The 14,590-nt window shown below is 45.2% G+C and overlaps 1 protein-coding gene across 2 annotated transcripts in view; it reads left to right on the top strand.

Moving 5' to 3' along the window:
- The first annotated feature begins 10,491 nt into the window (after positions 1-10,491).
- Positions 10,492-14,590, top strand: part of SPAG9 (sperm associated antigen 9) — a 113,592-nt gene continuing 109,493 nt past the window's right edge. For both annotated transcript variants that reach the window (XM_037129640.2, XM_037129638.2), the window contains exon 1: positions 10,492-10,983. In XM_037129640.2, coding sequence (XP_036985535.2) covers positions 10,681-10,983 — 303 coding nt within the window. In that variant the 5' untranslated portion in view covers positions 10,492-10,680. The remainder of the gene's footprint in view (positions 10,984-14,590) is intronic.

Below are 14,590 nucleotides of genomic sequence, written 5' to 3'. Positions count from 1 at the left end.
CTCTGAAAGCCAGTTCCAGGAGCCACCCCTGATCCACTAATGAAATGGGAAAAGTTGGTATTCATGCTGTCTGTTACTACCAGACCCAGTAAGTAGAAACAAAGATTAAATTTTTATGGGAGTTTTATTCAGATGCTGGTGATCTGAGAAGATGGTAGGTTATGTACCTGAAAAAAACCACCTTAATGTCTCATCTCAAGCTGACCTTTTTATAAGGAGAAGGAAAGGGTTAGTAAGGGGTTTGAAATCCAGGGAAAAGAATTATATAAAAGCTGCAATGAGCAGTTTTCCTAGCATTCATTCTTCTGTTGACTGGTGATCCTTAAAAAAAAAAAAAAGATTTTTACTTATTTATTTTTAGAGAGAGGGAAAAAGAGGAAGAGAGAGAAACATCAATGTGTAGATGCCTCTCATGCACCCCTCCTGGGGACATGGCCCACAACACAGGCATGTACCCTGACTGGGAATCAAACTGGCAACCTTTTGGTTTACAGGTCGGCACTCAATCCACTGAGCCACACCAATCAGGGATCAAATATCATCTTGATTACTTGCAGTCCTCCTGGGGCACAAAGGTTGAATTACCCAGGCCTCAGGGTAGGCCTGGTCATGCATTCCAGTTCCTGGAACAACAGCTTTCCATATGCATTAATGATTAAACCTATTAACTGTAACTAAAGCTAAAAAATTTTATCTCTGAAGTTACCCCATCACTATCTCCCTAGGACAGTTTAATATAGGTCAGATCAAAAGACCTCTTGAAAAGGTCTTTTGAAAGGTCTTCTGGTAGAATTGGGTATTCCTCTGCCACAGTTCATTCACATTCTGATCAGAGTGAGAATTAGTGTCATGCTTTTGCTCTTTATTAAACACACTACAAGGTAGTACTTAAGGCCCTGACTGGTGTAGCTCAATAGATTGAGTGCAGGCTATGAACCAGAGGATCGCCAGTTTGATTCCCAGTCAGGACATGTGCCTGGGTTTGCAGGCCAGGCCTCTAGTACAGGGTGCTCAAGAGGATCACACAGGATGTTTCTCTTCCTCTCTTTCTCTTTTTCTTTCTATTCCCCTCTCTCTAAAAAATGAATAAATAAAAATCTTTAAAAAAAGAATAAATAAGTAAAAGAGCAGTATTTAAGGAAACAGAAAAATTAATACTATCAACCTAACAGTTATTGTTATTTGCATATTTCTTTCCTGTTGTAGGGGATGAAAAAAAATATTTTTCTTTACCCATCTGGGTTCTGTAGCTGGGACTCTATAAATTAAACTAGCCAAAGACAGATCAACAAAAGAAAAACAAATGGAAGTTTATTAAAATGTGCATGCCACATATACACTTGGAAGCACCAGTGGTGAGCAAGCCAGAGGAGCGGCTTTAGAATTTGGGTTTATATACCATCGTAGGCTAAGGAAAGGAAAAGGGGTTTGGAGTTTCTGGGAAGGGGAGCAAATTAGAAGGTGACTAAGAAAACTATGACAGCCCTGGCCGGCGTGGCTCAGCGGACTGAGTGCTGAACTGCGAACCAAAAGATCTCCAGTTCAAGTCCCAGTCAGGGCATGGGCCTGGGTTGTGGGCCAGGTCCCCAGCTGGGGGTGTGCGAGAGGCAACAGATTGATGTATCTCTCCCACATTGATGTCTCTCTCCCTCTCTTTCTCCCTCCCTGCCCTACTCTCTAAAAGTAAATAAACCTTTTTTAAAAGATTTTATTTATTTATTTTTAGAGAGAGGGGAAGGGAGGGAGAAAGAGAGGGGGAGAAACATCAATGTGTGGTTGTTTCTCGCATGGCCCACACACCAGGGAACCTGGCCCACAATCCACGGCACATGCCCCGGCCAGGAACCGAACCAGTAATCCTTTGGTTACAGGCCAGCGCTCAATCCACTGAGACACACCAGCCAGGACTGAATGTCTACTTTTATTTTCAACCTTATTGCACAGATGAGGACACTGAGGTACAGAGAGTAACTTGCTCAAGACGTCACAGCTAGTAAGTGGCAGAAGCACAGTCCAGACTTTGGCAGCTCACTACAGACCCCTTGTACTGTTTGGCTGTTATTTGTTGCTTCTTGCTTGGCAGCGGTTTTGAATTTTAACATTTTTACGAAACAGAAAAGAATACATCCTTCTGAATCTTGATTTCTGGTAATTTGATAGTGCATGACAGAATGCTATTCCTCTATATGCAGCATTTACATTACATTAAAATGGGACATCAGCCCAGGATACGTCTTCTTCCAGACCCATGGTCTTATGTCAGATGTGTTATTTGGCTTTTCACTTAGGAATTTGAAAAAAGGAAGGCCGAATGGGAGGCTGAGCTGAGAGTTTGGAGCTCTAGATACTTGTTCCAAACAGCCATAACTTTAACACAAAAGTGTGGGTGATTCCACAGTTCTAAAATGTGGGATTGGACTCCATTCCACGCTGGCTAAGGAACCTGCTAATGCTGAAATCTCATGTCTCAAGGAGAAACTCTCCAACCAGGAATTTCCAGCACTGTGGCAGAAGGAAAGAGCAAATGCATATCTTGAAAGAGGCAGGCTCTCTGTTGCCCCTGGAGTCACACATATCCACTGAAATAGAAAAATAAGTGTCTGTTCCCTGCTTCTGATGTGTGAGGCTGTCAATTGGCCGTGGGTACCGTGCTTAAGTTCTCAATTGGCTCCGTTGCCCCTGCTAAAAATAAGCCACTAGTATTAAGGCTGAGTCATTTTCATACATGAATATGTGGAGGAAAGAAGTGACAAAGGTCACAGAAGCTCTGCAGATTGTTTCTTTTCTGAGCAGACACCACACCTTGTTCTCAACCAGCCCCTTTTTCTGTTTTATGTAGATAAGCTGTATACAAAACATAATTTTTTTTAAAGAAAACATTCGATAGTATGTTATGTGTTTTAGTTTGTTTATATCCTGTTCTCTGCTGTGGATTGGACTTGTCCTCAGTGCTGGGTTTTTTGTACTTTTCTGAGGAATAGAAGTTGAGGTTTTGTGGGGGGGTTGTGACAGATTCTGCTTCAGGTTTATTTGTACAAATAGCACAGTAGGATACCAGCCCCATACAGACAGCAGCCCAGGGGTGACACCAGTCCTTCTGTCCTCACATTGGCACACAGAGGCCTTGACTGTGGAACCTTTGTGGGGGCCTGGGCACCTTTGGGAGCCTGAGACACAGCTGCAGCTGCAGCCTAGGGCTTGGTTTGAGCCTTTGACTTTGGCTGGCAGAGCCTGAGCCCCCTTGCCAATGTACATGAGTATGTTTCCCAAGGTTGGGGTGAGCCACGTAGGCAAATTGATTCAACTTGCTGCTGCATCCCTTTGGGATCTTGGCATTGACCTCCTTGGGCTTTACGAGGGCCTTGAAAACTTAGCATGTGTACTCCTGTCCTTGGTTTTGTTGGCCTGCATCTCCTTCAGGCCCTTCTTGTGCTTCTTGGCAAAGCATGTGCTTCTCCGGAGCTTTGGGTCTACCCCTTTAAAAGATTTGTATACTCCTGTTTGTGTCTTACTGGGCTTTGATGTGCACAGGCAAACAGATCCCTTCAGTCAGGGAATGAGAACTTAGCCTGGGAATTTAGAGTGGGTGTGGATGGTAGGCAGCAGGTAACTCTGAGTGAGGGCTGCAGGGAACACTACCATCGCAGCCAGGCTTCATAGATGTCTCATGTATCATGAGAGTCAGAGCAGGACAAGTTAAAAGGGAGAGATACCAAAAGAATGGACCTTGAGTTCCAGTAGCTCAAAATGTCATCTCTGAACACCAGCTGGATATACAGAGAGACTAGGGAAGCAAGAAACATTGCATAGGGACCAGAAGACAGAGAGCAAAGCTCACTGCACAGATCCAAACACCACATTCACCTTATCTACCTCCAGCAAATAGCAGAGGACACTCTTCTCCCCCATATGCTGAATACTCTGAAGGGAGGGGCGGGAGAGGGAGAATTTAGCTCCAACACTCAACATTCTAGAGAGACTGCCTGTGACCTAGAGGGACGGTTTCAATATTCCCTTTAGCCCAAGCTTTCCTTTGACTAGGTCCTGCTCTGTGACTAAGGTCTTGGGAAGTAGGCCAGATTAGGTTTAGACAAAACAAATCAAATGTCTGTGTTTTTCTGAACCTGTGAGTTAACCTGTAAACCAAGTCTCTGCCTAGATTACTTTCCCCTTGGCAAAATCCTCCAGGAGGCCATCACCTAAATGACCTCCAAAGAGAGGTAATCCTGCTTTCCTCTTTATCATCATTTCCCTTTGTACGTGAAATGGTTGTATTTCCAAACAACTTATGCTTCCCGGGTCTGTCTCCCTGACTAGACTGCTTGCCTTGAGGGCAAGTACTGTCCCTGAATGTGCTAACCCGAGGTCTAGCGCCTTCATCTTGAATCTAGCACAGGACCCAGCACTGAGAAGTGTTGCCCTGACTGGTGTGGTTGAGGTGGTTGGGCATTGTTCTGCAAAGCAAAAGGTTGCTGGTTCAATTCCCGGTCAGGGCCCATACCTGGGTTGCGGGTTTGGTCCCAGGTTGGGACACATATGAGAGGCAACTGATCAGTATTTGTCTCTCACATTGATGTTTCTCTCCCCCTCTTTCTCTTTCCCTTCCCCTCTCTCTAAAAATAAATAAATAAAAACCTTTAAAAAATATTTAAAAAGCCCTGGCTGGTGTGGCTCAGTGGATTGAGCACTGGCCTGCAAATAGAAAGGTTGCTGGTTCAATTCCCAGTCAGGGCACATGCCTGGGATGTGGGCCAGGTCCCCAGCTGAGGGTGTGCAAGAGGCCTCAACGTAGTTCTTTCACACTGATGTTTCTCTCCCTCTCTCCCTCCCTTCCCCTCTCTCTAAAAGTAAATAAATTTAAAAAAAATTTTTTAAAGAAATGTTGGCTGAGTTACACTGAATTCTTAAAGATGGCAGATTTCAGAAGTGATGCTTTGGATCATTGAGACATTCCTTCAAAATCATGGACACAAACTAATTGGCATTTAGGAAAATTAGTTTAGTCTCATCTTCTTTCCTTTCCCAGCATGACTTTTTTTCTAAAGATTTTATTTACTTATTTAAGAGAGAGGGGAAGGAAGGAAGAAAGAGAAGGAGAGAAACATCGATGTGTGTTTGCTTCTTGCACTCCCCCAAATGGGAACCTGGTCCACAACCTAGGCATGTGCCCTGACTGGGAACTGAACCAGCTACCCTTTGGTTCACAGGCTGGCACTCAGTCCACTGAGCCACACAGCCGAGGCATAAGTGTTAAAAAATGTGCCAAAATTAATTTCTAAACTGAATGGATTTCCAATGTCATCCACAATGAAATCCATTTAGGGACTTTTTTTGGAGATGAGGTCCAGGTTGTCTGATGTTTCCTAAAATTCTAACCTATATATTTTTTTCATCTACTTAGTTAGGAGACTCAAGTGAGATGGTGGGGTGGAGAGATAAGGTTTTTTTTTTTTGCTGGGGAGTCTCACTGGATGCTCACTTGCTCCAGAAAAAGCAAGTCCTCTTGCACTCGACTCCGCTCCCTTAGGGACAGTGAACACCTCCTGGGTCACCTTACAGACTGTTACATGTTAACCATGTGATATCTGGGAGATGGGATTATATCGTGATTTTAATGATCTCTGTGTTTTCTGTCTTTGCCAAATTTCCTGTAGTGAGTATGTATTTCTTGTATAATGGGTGGGGGGACCCAACCAACCCACTGTTTTGAAAATATACCTTTCACCCCCAGAGTCAGCTTCAGCTTACGTATATCAGGTGCACTGAGAGGTGGGCGATGGGTCCCCTCTTCTTCCACTCGGTGTAAGTCAGAAGGAGGCGGGGCCTGAGGACAGGCTGGGAAGCTAAAGCTTAGATGTCATTTTTGAACCATCTTGAACTAAAGGGAAGGGGGAGTTGTGGTTTGGGATTTTTTTTTTTAATCTTTAGAGGGGAAGGGAAGGAGAGAGGGAGAGAAATATCAATGTATGGTTGCCTCTTGTGTGTCCCCTGCTGGGAACTGGCCTGTAACCCAGGCATGTGCCCTGACTGGGAATCGAACCGCGACACTCTGGTTCGCAGGCTCGCGCTCAATCCACTGAGCCACACCAGCCAGGTGTGGTTTGGGATTATAAAGGGCAGGAAGGCAATTTACATGGAAATGGAAAAACAAATACTTGGTAAATTAATGTTTGTTGGGCCATCTTGGACAATGGGACACAGACAGGACTTTTATCAAAAGGGCACAGCTAGGTTCCTCCCTGTGTAACACAAACTAAAAATTAAATTATCTATAATGATAGCTCCCTTCCTGGAATGGCAGGAAGGGTAAGGTCAGATTCTGAGTTTTTTGTTACTTAAAAATAATCATCTTAAAATAATCATTATCCCAAATAGGTATATTTGGAAGTGGCAAACTGTGCTTCTCCTTGTCACCAAATGCAGTCTAGTTTGGAGGGGTGATGACTCAATTGTCATTTCACATTGACTTAAGTGGAGGGCCTTGGGAACCCTTTTCTCGTCCTCTTCTAGTCGTGAGAGACACTTTCTTCCCATGTGGGAAAATGTAGTTTGTGAAGCCAGAAAAATTGATTCACATAGAAATACAGTCACTATAAAAGTTCCAGAGGCTAGACAAACAACAGGACTAGTAATTTTACTCTTCCAGTGATTATAGTTGTTGTGTTTAGGAAGAAACTCCTCCCTTCCTGCCCTCAATAACTCCTCCCCTCCGCTGGTCCATTACTGTTCTCATTATTTTCGCAAGGCTAAAGACTCTTAAAATGGAACTTCCTTCCTTTTAGGAATCAAGTGTAAACATTTACTCTGAAGTCTGTAACATGCCCTTTTGTCTTGAATGACTATTAGTCTTTTAAAAAATTATTTGTGGATTTGAAAGAGATATTTGCTGTTCCACTTATTTATGCATTCATTGGTTGATCCTTGTATGTGCCCTCCCTGGGGATCTTAACTTCAGCACCTTGGCATATTAGGATGATGCTCCAACCAACTGAGCTACCCAGCCAGGGTTAACTCTTAGTCTTGAGCAATAATCTCAGTCTTTGGGATTACAGGTGAGTGCTGGGAATTTATCCACGCTTTTGAATACAGGAGTTAATATTACTGCCTACATAATCAGGAGCTGATTAAGGGGAATGTATCTCAAGGCTCTTTCTCCTGTCTTTCACTTCCAACAACAAAGGAGAATCATAGGATTACAGAATTGCAAGAAATCTTTACAGATTCTGTAACACACCTCTTCATTATGCAGATGAAAAAGCTGAGGGTCACAGTCCCTTACTGCAGTGACTGGCACCCAGTAGCTACACTATTCAGGAAATATTCCTTTATTATTTCTGACCTAAGTTGTTCAGAACGGCCAGTCTATATTGGAATATGAGGTTTCCAATTTAAAAACTGTTTCCTTTCCACTCTATCACACTGAGTTATGTACTTCCATTTGGTTTACTATAAAGTCATTATAGCCATAAATTTAACAGCTTTAGAGATATAATTTACATACCATATAGTTCACCTTTCTTTAAGTGCACGACTCAATGCTTTTAGTTTATTTAGAGCCATGTATCCATTACCACAATCCATTTTAGAACATTTTCATTACCCCCAAAACAAAGCCCATACACATTAGCAGTCCTATTTCCCCTCATTCCCCCATTCGCCCCAGGCAACCACTACTTTCATATGTGGTTCTTTGTAACTGGCTCTGTCACTTAGCATAATATTTTCAAGGTTCATATGTGTTGTAGCATGTACTTCATTTTAAAAATAATTTTCCTTTTTAAAAAAATTTAAAAAGAATATTTATTGATTCCAGAGAGGGGAAGGGGGAAAGAGAGGGAGAGGGAGGGAAACGTGGATTGGTTGCTTCCTGCATGAGCTCCAGCTAGGGGCCAAACCTTAGGCATATGCCCTGACTGGGAATTAAAACCCGTGACATTTTGGTGCATGGGATGGCCCTCCAACCAACTGAGCCACACCGGCTGGGCTACTTCATTTTTTTTGTTGTTGAATAATAAATATTACATTGTATGTATACATCATATTTTATCTATTCAACAGCTGATGATATTTGGCTGAATTTTATTTTAAACATATATGATCTCTGAGAGCCAGCAGGAGCTTCAAATCTAGACATAAATATTGATCTCCTATCATTTTATGTTGACTTTATACTAAAAAAAAGCATACTTAGTATGATTCTATGTCATATCTGAAAAATCAGCATTTTCTTTTCTCTAAGTTTTCTGATGTGTATGATAATATTGTGGAAAGACAAAGTAAAATCTTCCCCTAAGTTTTTCTGCTCATTGACTCCCAGGAAAAGAAAGTCTATGTAGTTTGTGTAAGTGATAGCCCTCTGGAAGAGAAAGAAGACAAAACAAAGATCCAGGGCTGTGGGGTATAAGGGGACTAAATGGTAATGGAAAAAATAATAAAGATTATAAATTTTATTTTTTAATAGTGTCTCTTTTTTTAGATTGTATTTATGTATTTATTTTTAGAGAGCAGGGAAGGGAGAGAGGGAGAGAAATATCAATGTGTCATTGCCTCTCACATGCACCCCACTGGGGACCTGTCTGCAACCCAAGCATGTGCCTGGACTGGGAATTGACCAAGTGACCCTTTGCTTCACAGGCCTGTGCTCAAACCACTGAGATACACCAGCCAGGGTTAAAGATTATATATTTTTTAAAAAGAAAAAAAAAAAGGATCCAAAGGAAGACTCTTTGTTCCTGGTTTCAAATGTGAGGTTTAGAAGCAAAAGGGCATAATTTGGGGCTCACAAGCAACAGAGTAATTGACCTTACTAAGATCCAGCCATATACACAAACAATGTTAAGAATGGTGTGGGGGAAGGGTGAGGAAGGGGGACAGCACAGGCCACAAATTCAGCCCCACCTGACCTCATATGGCTTAGTATTTTAATTTTTATCTTTCTGTGTTTATAGGTTGGCCCTTGCTCAACCTCCACACGTTTTCGTGGGTTTCCAGGTGGGTCCAGATTGGGAGACTTAGTTCATGCTTGGTAGGAAGACCTTGAACTTGTAAACGCCAAGTTGAGGATATTTGTGATCCTGGGAGGTGGCTGCTTTCCCAACTAAACGCTTGTTTATCCAAGTCTTGCCCCGAGCCAGCCTCAGAACTCCTGAGTCACCTGCTGCGGAGAGAAGGGGCTTTTGTGAGTGACTTCCGTTCCATTAGCAGAAGCTAGATGAGAATGCCAATGCCAGGAAGAGACCCTTGACTCAGCCCGCCTAAGGCTTGGGTGCTGTGTCATTCCCCACACGTGATGCTCTCGAAGGCGGCGAAGACCTCGCTTCCCTTATCACGGGGCTTTTCATCCCAGTTACCCCACCCCCTTTCTTGTCTATTGCTCAACCCCACCCTTCTCCGCTCCGCCCCCTCTCCGAGACCTTAGGAACGGAGAGGCGGGAGCCAGGAAATGCCACTCTTCCAAGTTGGCCGGGAAAAGCCCAGAAACTCAGTGTTTGGGAAAATGCCAAGACGTGGCGTTACAATATTATCCTCCAGAATGCTTTGCACTTCCTCTGTTTTAGTCTATCCTTACTTTCATTAATTCCATATAGCATTTATTGATCTATCGTATTCAAGACCGTTTTATCACTCAGGTCTTGTCTAAGTTACTGCTGCTTTCTCTGTCCCTCTGTTTTCCACTTTTCTCTGAGCCTGGAATTCTCAATCAGAATTGATTTGAGCCTCCAATCAGCCTCCTTCCCGTTCTAGCTGCATGACCTTGAGGGAAACACAACTTTTCTGGGCCTACTTTGTCCGTAAAACGGCGGCCAAACGTCTTACAACGCCTGTTTTGAGGAACAAATGTGAAACTCCTTTGTGAGCTGTAAAAACCAAGAGCAATGTTAGCTCTATTAATTCTGGACGGCTGGTTACGCTTCCAGAACCCCTCCCTTTCCTTTGGGACCCGCCCAGCAAATCCCGCCTAGCACTGACATGCCTCCCCATCTTCCTCTCGCGGTCTGCCCCATTGGCTAACGCGCTGTCCGCGCGGCGCCGGGTGTTGACGCCTGGTTCCGCCTCCGCCGGCGCACGAGGACGCATAGGCCCCGCCCCTAGCCGCGCTGGGCCTCCCGCGGGGCCCCACCTTTCGGGCCGACGCGGAGTGGGCTCCGCCCCACGTGTGACGTAAGGCACACGTGGCTCCGCCGCCCAGGCAGTTGGTGCAGCAGCAGTTGGAATCAGTGCGCTTCTCCAACTCCTCCCCAGCTCCTGCCAGGGCTCCCAGTCCGCTGGACCCGGACCCAGCCCCAACCCCAGCCCCAACCCCAGCCCCAGCCCCAGCCACGCCGACCCCGTACGGGGCTGCCCCGACCTCACAATCTGTGACACCTGGCCCCGCCTCCGCGGAGGCACGGATACGAGTAGGCTCCGCCCCTGGCCGCGCTTGGCCTCCTGCCCGCCCCGCCCCTCGGGCCGACGCGTTGCGGGTACCGCCCCGCGGGTGACGTGTGGCGCGCGCGGCCCCGCCGCCAAGCAGTTGGTGCAGCGGCGGTTGGGCTGAGTGCGCTCACCCCACCCCTCCCCTCCTCTGGCCCGAGCCCCCACCCCGTCGGGCCCAGCCCCAACCCCAGCCCCAACAGGGCCGGTGTGCGGGCCCGTGCTGCCCCCTCAGTCGGAGACTCCCCGGGCGGCCCGCCCGTCACCATGGAGCTGGAGGACGGTGTGGTGTACCAGGAGGAGCCCGGCGGCTCCGGGGCCGTGATGTCGGAGCGGGTGTCTGGCCTGGCCGGATCCATCTACCGCGAGTTCGAACGACTGATCGGGCGCTACGACGAGGAGGTGGTCAAGGAGCTGATGCCACTGGTGGTGGCCGTGCTGGAGAACCTGGACTCGGTGTTCGCACAGGACCAGGAGCACCAGGTGGAGCTGGAGCTTCTGCGGGACGACAACGAGCAGCTCATCACCCAGTACGAGCGGGAGAAGGCGCTGCGCAAGCACGCCGAGGAGGTGAGGGCCGGCCGGCCGGTGGGGAGGGCGGGGCCGGGTCCCAGGGCTGCCGGGGGTCGCGGCCCTGCCGGGAGGGTAGGCGTGCCAGCGTCCCGTTTCGTGGGGGCGGGTCTGAGGCGGAGGTTCCAGAACCGAGCCCGGCGGCGTGAGGTCCACTGGGCCCCGGGCCCCGGTGTTGGAAGCCGAGGGAAGCTAGTGAGTGTCCAGGAAAAGGGAGTGAGATTAGGAAGGCGAGGCCGGGGGAGGAAGCCGCAGTCTGGCATGAGGGGACATGGGTTTGGCTGAGGTTGGAGATTTTAGGATGTATGATTGCTTTTTGTAGTTTGGGGAAGTTTCCGACCACCGTAGGACAGTCAGATGGCCGTTCAGACTTCTACCATGGGGGGTTGTGCTTTTAAACTTTCCTGTCCTGGATATGTAACTTTCTCTGGTTTCATTACCTTTCTGGGGTTACTGCTTTGGGAAGTTAGAGACCTCCCTCTTTCGGTCAGTTTCTTCTTGAGGTTTTAACCCTGTTGAGAAATAGGTTTCATTTTATATTCTACTTGCTTTGGTTGACACTTTGTTAACACTTGGGTGTTGTATAGCAATACTCTGTAAGTATAGAGAATGTACAATTTTATTTTACTGGTGTCCCACATAGAAGCATTCCTTCGTATCAGGTGGTAACCTTGGACAGTTCCCTTTAAAAACCCTCTGTTTGTTTATGAAGAGGACTTGCGGGGGCGGGGTTGAGGAGATGGTAGGTGACTATTGGCAACCCTTTTCAGAGTGCAATTTCCAGGTGTACTTGGCCCGCTGGTAAGGCTAACATTCCAGCAGTGACCTCAGTACCTTCACCAAGGTCCGTGGCCCTTTTGGAGTGCAAGTGATAAGTCTGACTTTTTGAGACAGTCCAGGATTTTTAGCTTTCAGGCTGTCTTGGCCTGAAACTGTCTAATGCAGGGGAAGTGTCCTATTCATCTTTGTTCTCTGAGCATCTAGCAACGCCTAGCTAAATACATAGTCATTGAAGGAATGGCATGTTACCTTCCAGAGATACTTGAAAAGTTTTTAGGATCTGAGATTTCTTTGGTAGCTCATTTCCCGACTAAGAAGTACTGCTGTTTAAACTTTTGTCGCTGCCACCCCTCTTTGCACCAGGTCAGATAGTTCTTTTTTTCTTTTTTAAGCTTGACTTTTAGTTCTGATTTTTGTGATCCACTTGCCTCAAAGGAATGCCATCGAATTTGCCAAACAAAATTGACTTTATTTTAGGGGAAGCCTATAGGGGAAGGAGGAGTTGCAAAAAAATCTGAGGGTGGGATAATAATTTCCATTAGTTTATTAGCACTGTTTATAGACCAGAGATCAGTACACTTCTGAGGTGGCGTGCCTTGTGCTCAGACAGGCCATTGCGTAAGTGTGGAGGTACTGGGGAGAGAGACTGGGGAATTCCCATACACATACATACAGGTGAGGAGCAGTCCCAGCTTGGCCTATAACCTTGGGCGAAAGAAACACTCTCTCCACCCTTCAATTCCTGTCAGTCTATGTAAATACGGGCAAAATGCCAGGGTCACACAGGCCAAGAAAACCATCTGCCACAGGTTGCAGAATTGGATTGCTAGACTTTGGATTGTATTAATTTTTTAAGTAAACAACTTTAAAAAAAGAGGTTATCCAGTGACTCTTGTAATTTATAATTTTTCAAACACATCTATAAATTCCCTATGAAAGCTTTGGGCAAAGGGCCATGACCTGAGTGAGACTAGAGAACATTGATGAAATGCTAGATGAGCCAACTCTCAGACCACAAACATAAAAGCGCCTTATCAGTTTTCACATTAGATCATAAATCAAGTATTAAAGTATTACGGGTACCCAGAAATTTCAGTCTCTTAGGCCAATATGCAGAAGTGAATTTTGTGTTTAATTTTCTGTGAGTGTTTTGAGTGTGGCATTAATATGGAAACTTTAAGAGTCTGTTGTTACAGCAAAAGTATTTGAAAGTCTGAGAATTGCCTGTCACCAAAAAGTGTTAAGTAAATTCTGAGCACCTTTGTGGAAAGTTAAGAGGGTATGTAAGTGTGAGAGTGTTTTAGGAGGTATGCAGTGCTATAATAATCTCTTGCTTGCAGGAATTCTCAGCAAGTAATTAGAAATAGACTTTTTATCATAGTGATATTACTTGAATTGAATACCTTCTGTCTTTTTCTTTTATTGGCATTTTGTGTGTGTGTGTGTGTCTGTGTGTGTCTGTGTGGAGTTAAGTGCTGTTTTTGTTTTTGTCTTTAATTTAATCTTTATTGTATTTTTTTTCCATTACCATTTAGTCCCCTTGTACTGCCCCCCACCCCCATCCCGTGCTGCTGTTTTGTGAGTCATCCTGGAGAAGTGCTGATTTTTTGTGTGACCAGTTTCAAGTGCGAATCAAGAAACCTATCTTGCCCTGACTAGTGTGGGTTAGTAGGATGAATTGTGTCCAGCAGACCTAAGGGTCACTGTTTGGATTCCTGGTCAGGGCATATGCCTGGGTTGCCGGCCAGGTCCGTGGCTGGGGATGTGTAGTTGGTGTATGAGAGTCAACCAGCTGCTGGCACATCCATGTTTCTCTCCCTCTCTTTCTCCCTCCCTTCTCCTGTCTCTAAAAGTAAAAACATTACAAATAAATAAATGCTCGGTTATGTTTTTAAAAAAAGAAATCTATCTTATCGATCATCATATGCCCCTTTGGGCTCCCCTGCTCTGGCCATGTGTGTTTTAGGTTTTTTTTAAGATTTTATTTATTTACTTTTAGAGAGAGGGGAGGGGAAGGAGGACCAGTGGGACAGAGACATCAACGTGTGATACACTGATCGGTTGCCTCTCGTACACCCCCAGCTGAGGTCCGGGCTGGCAACCCAGACATGTGCCCTGGTTGGGAATTGAACCAGCAACTTTTTTGTTCGCTGTTGGCACTCAATCCACTGAGTGCACCAGCCAGGGCTACATATACATATTTTTAAATTGCTAAACTATTTCAAAGTAACTTGCAGATGTTATGACACTTTACCCTTCACTGCTTAGTGTACTGATCTTATAAAAAATGAGAGCATTCTACCACATAATTGCAATAATTGCACTACTTTTCTATAAGAAATTTAAATCTGCCCTGGCTGGTGTGACTCAGTGGATTGACTGCCAGCCTGCAAACCAAGGGGTTACCGGTTCGACTCCCAGTCAGGGCACAGGCCTGAGTTGTGGGCCAGGTCCCCAGCGGGGTTGCCTCTATGTGAGCGGTACCCACACACTGATGTTTCTCTTCCTCTCTCCCTTCCTTCCCCTCTCTTGAAACATAAATAAATAATCTTCTTAAAAAAGAAAAGCAGTTTAAACCTGAGATCTATAAAACAAAATTGGTTAAAATTTTTAATTTAAAATTATTGTATAAAAATATCATGGATCATATTCCCTTTGAAACTGATATACAGGAATTCAGAAACTGACCTTATGTTTAATGTTTTCTTTGGTAAGTTTTTTTAATCTTAATATATTTTCCAGGATTTTTGACTGCTTACCTGCTCCACTAGGGTAACAGAGCCTAAGAATAATTTTTTAGTCATAATTTGAAGTCCTATTGATTGGA

This window comes from Artibeus jamaicensis, unplaced genomic scaffold (assembly GCF_021234435.1).
Source record: "Artibeus jamaicensis isolate MK-2021 breed Jamaican fruit bat unplaced genomic scaffold, CSHL_Jam_final contig_1998, whole genome shotgun sequence".
Taxonomy (NCBI): Eukaryota; Metazoa; Chordata; class Mammalia; order Chiroptera; family Phyllostomidae; genus Artibeus; species Artibeus jamaicensis.
This window is presented reverse-complemented; position numbering and strand designations above follow the sequence as displayed.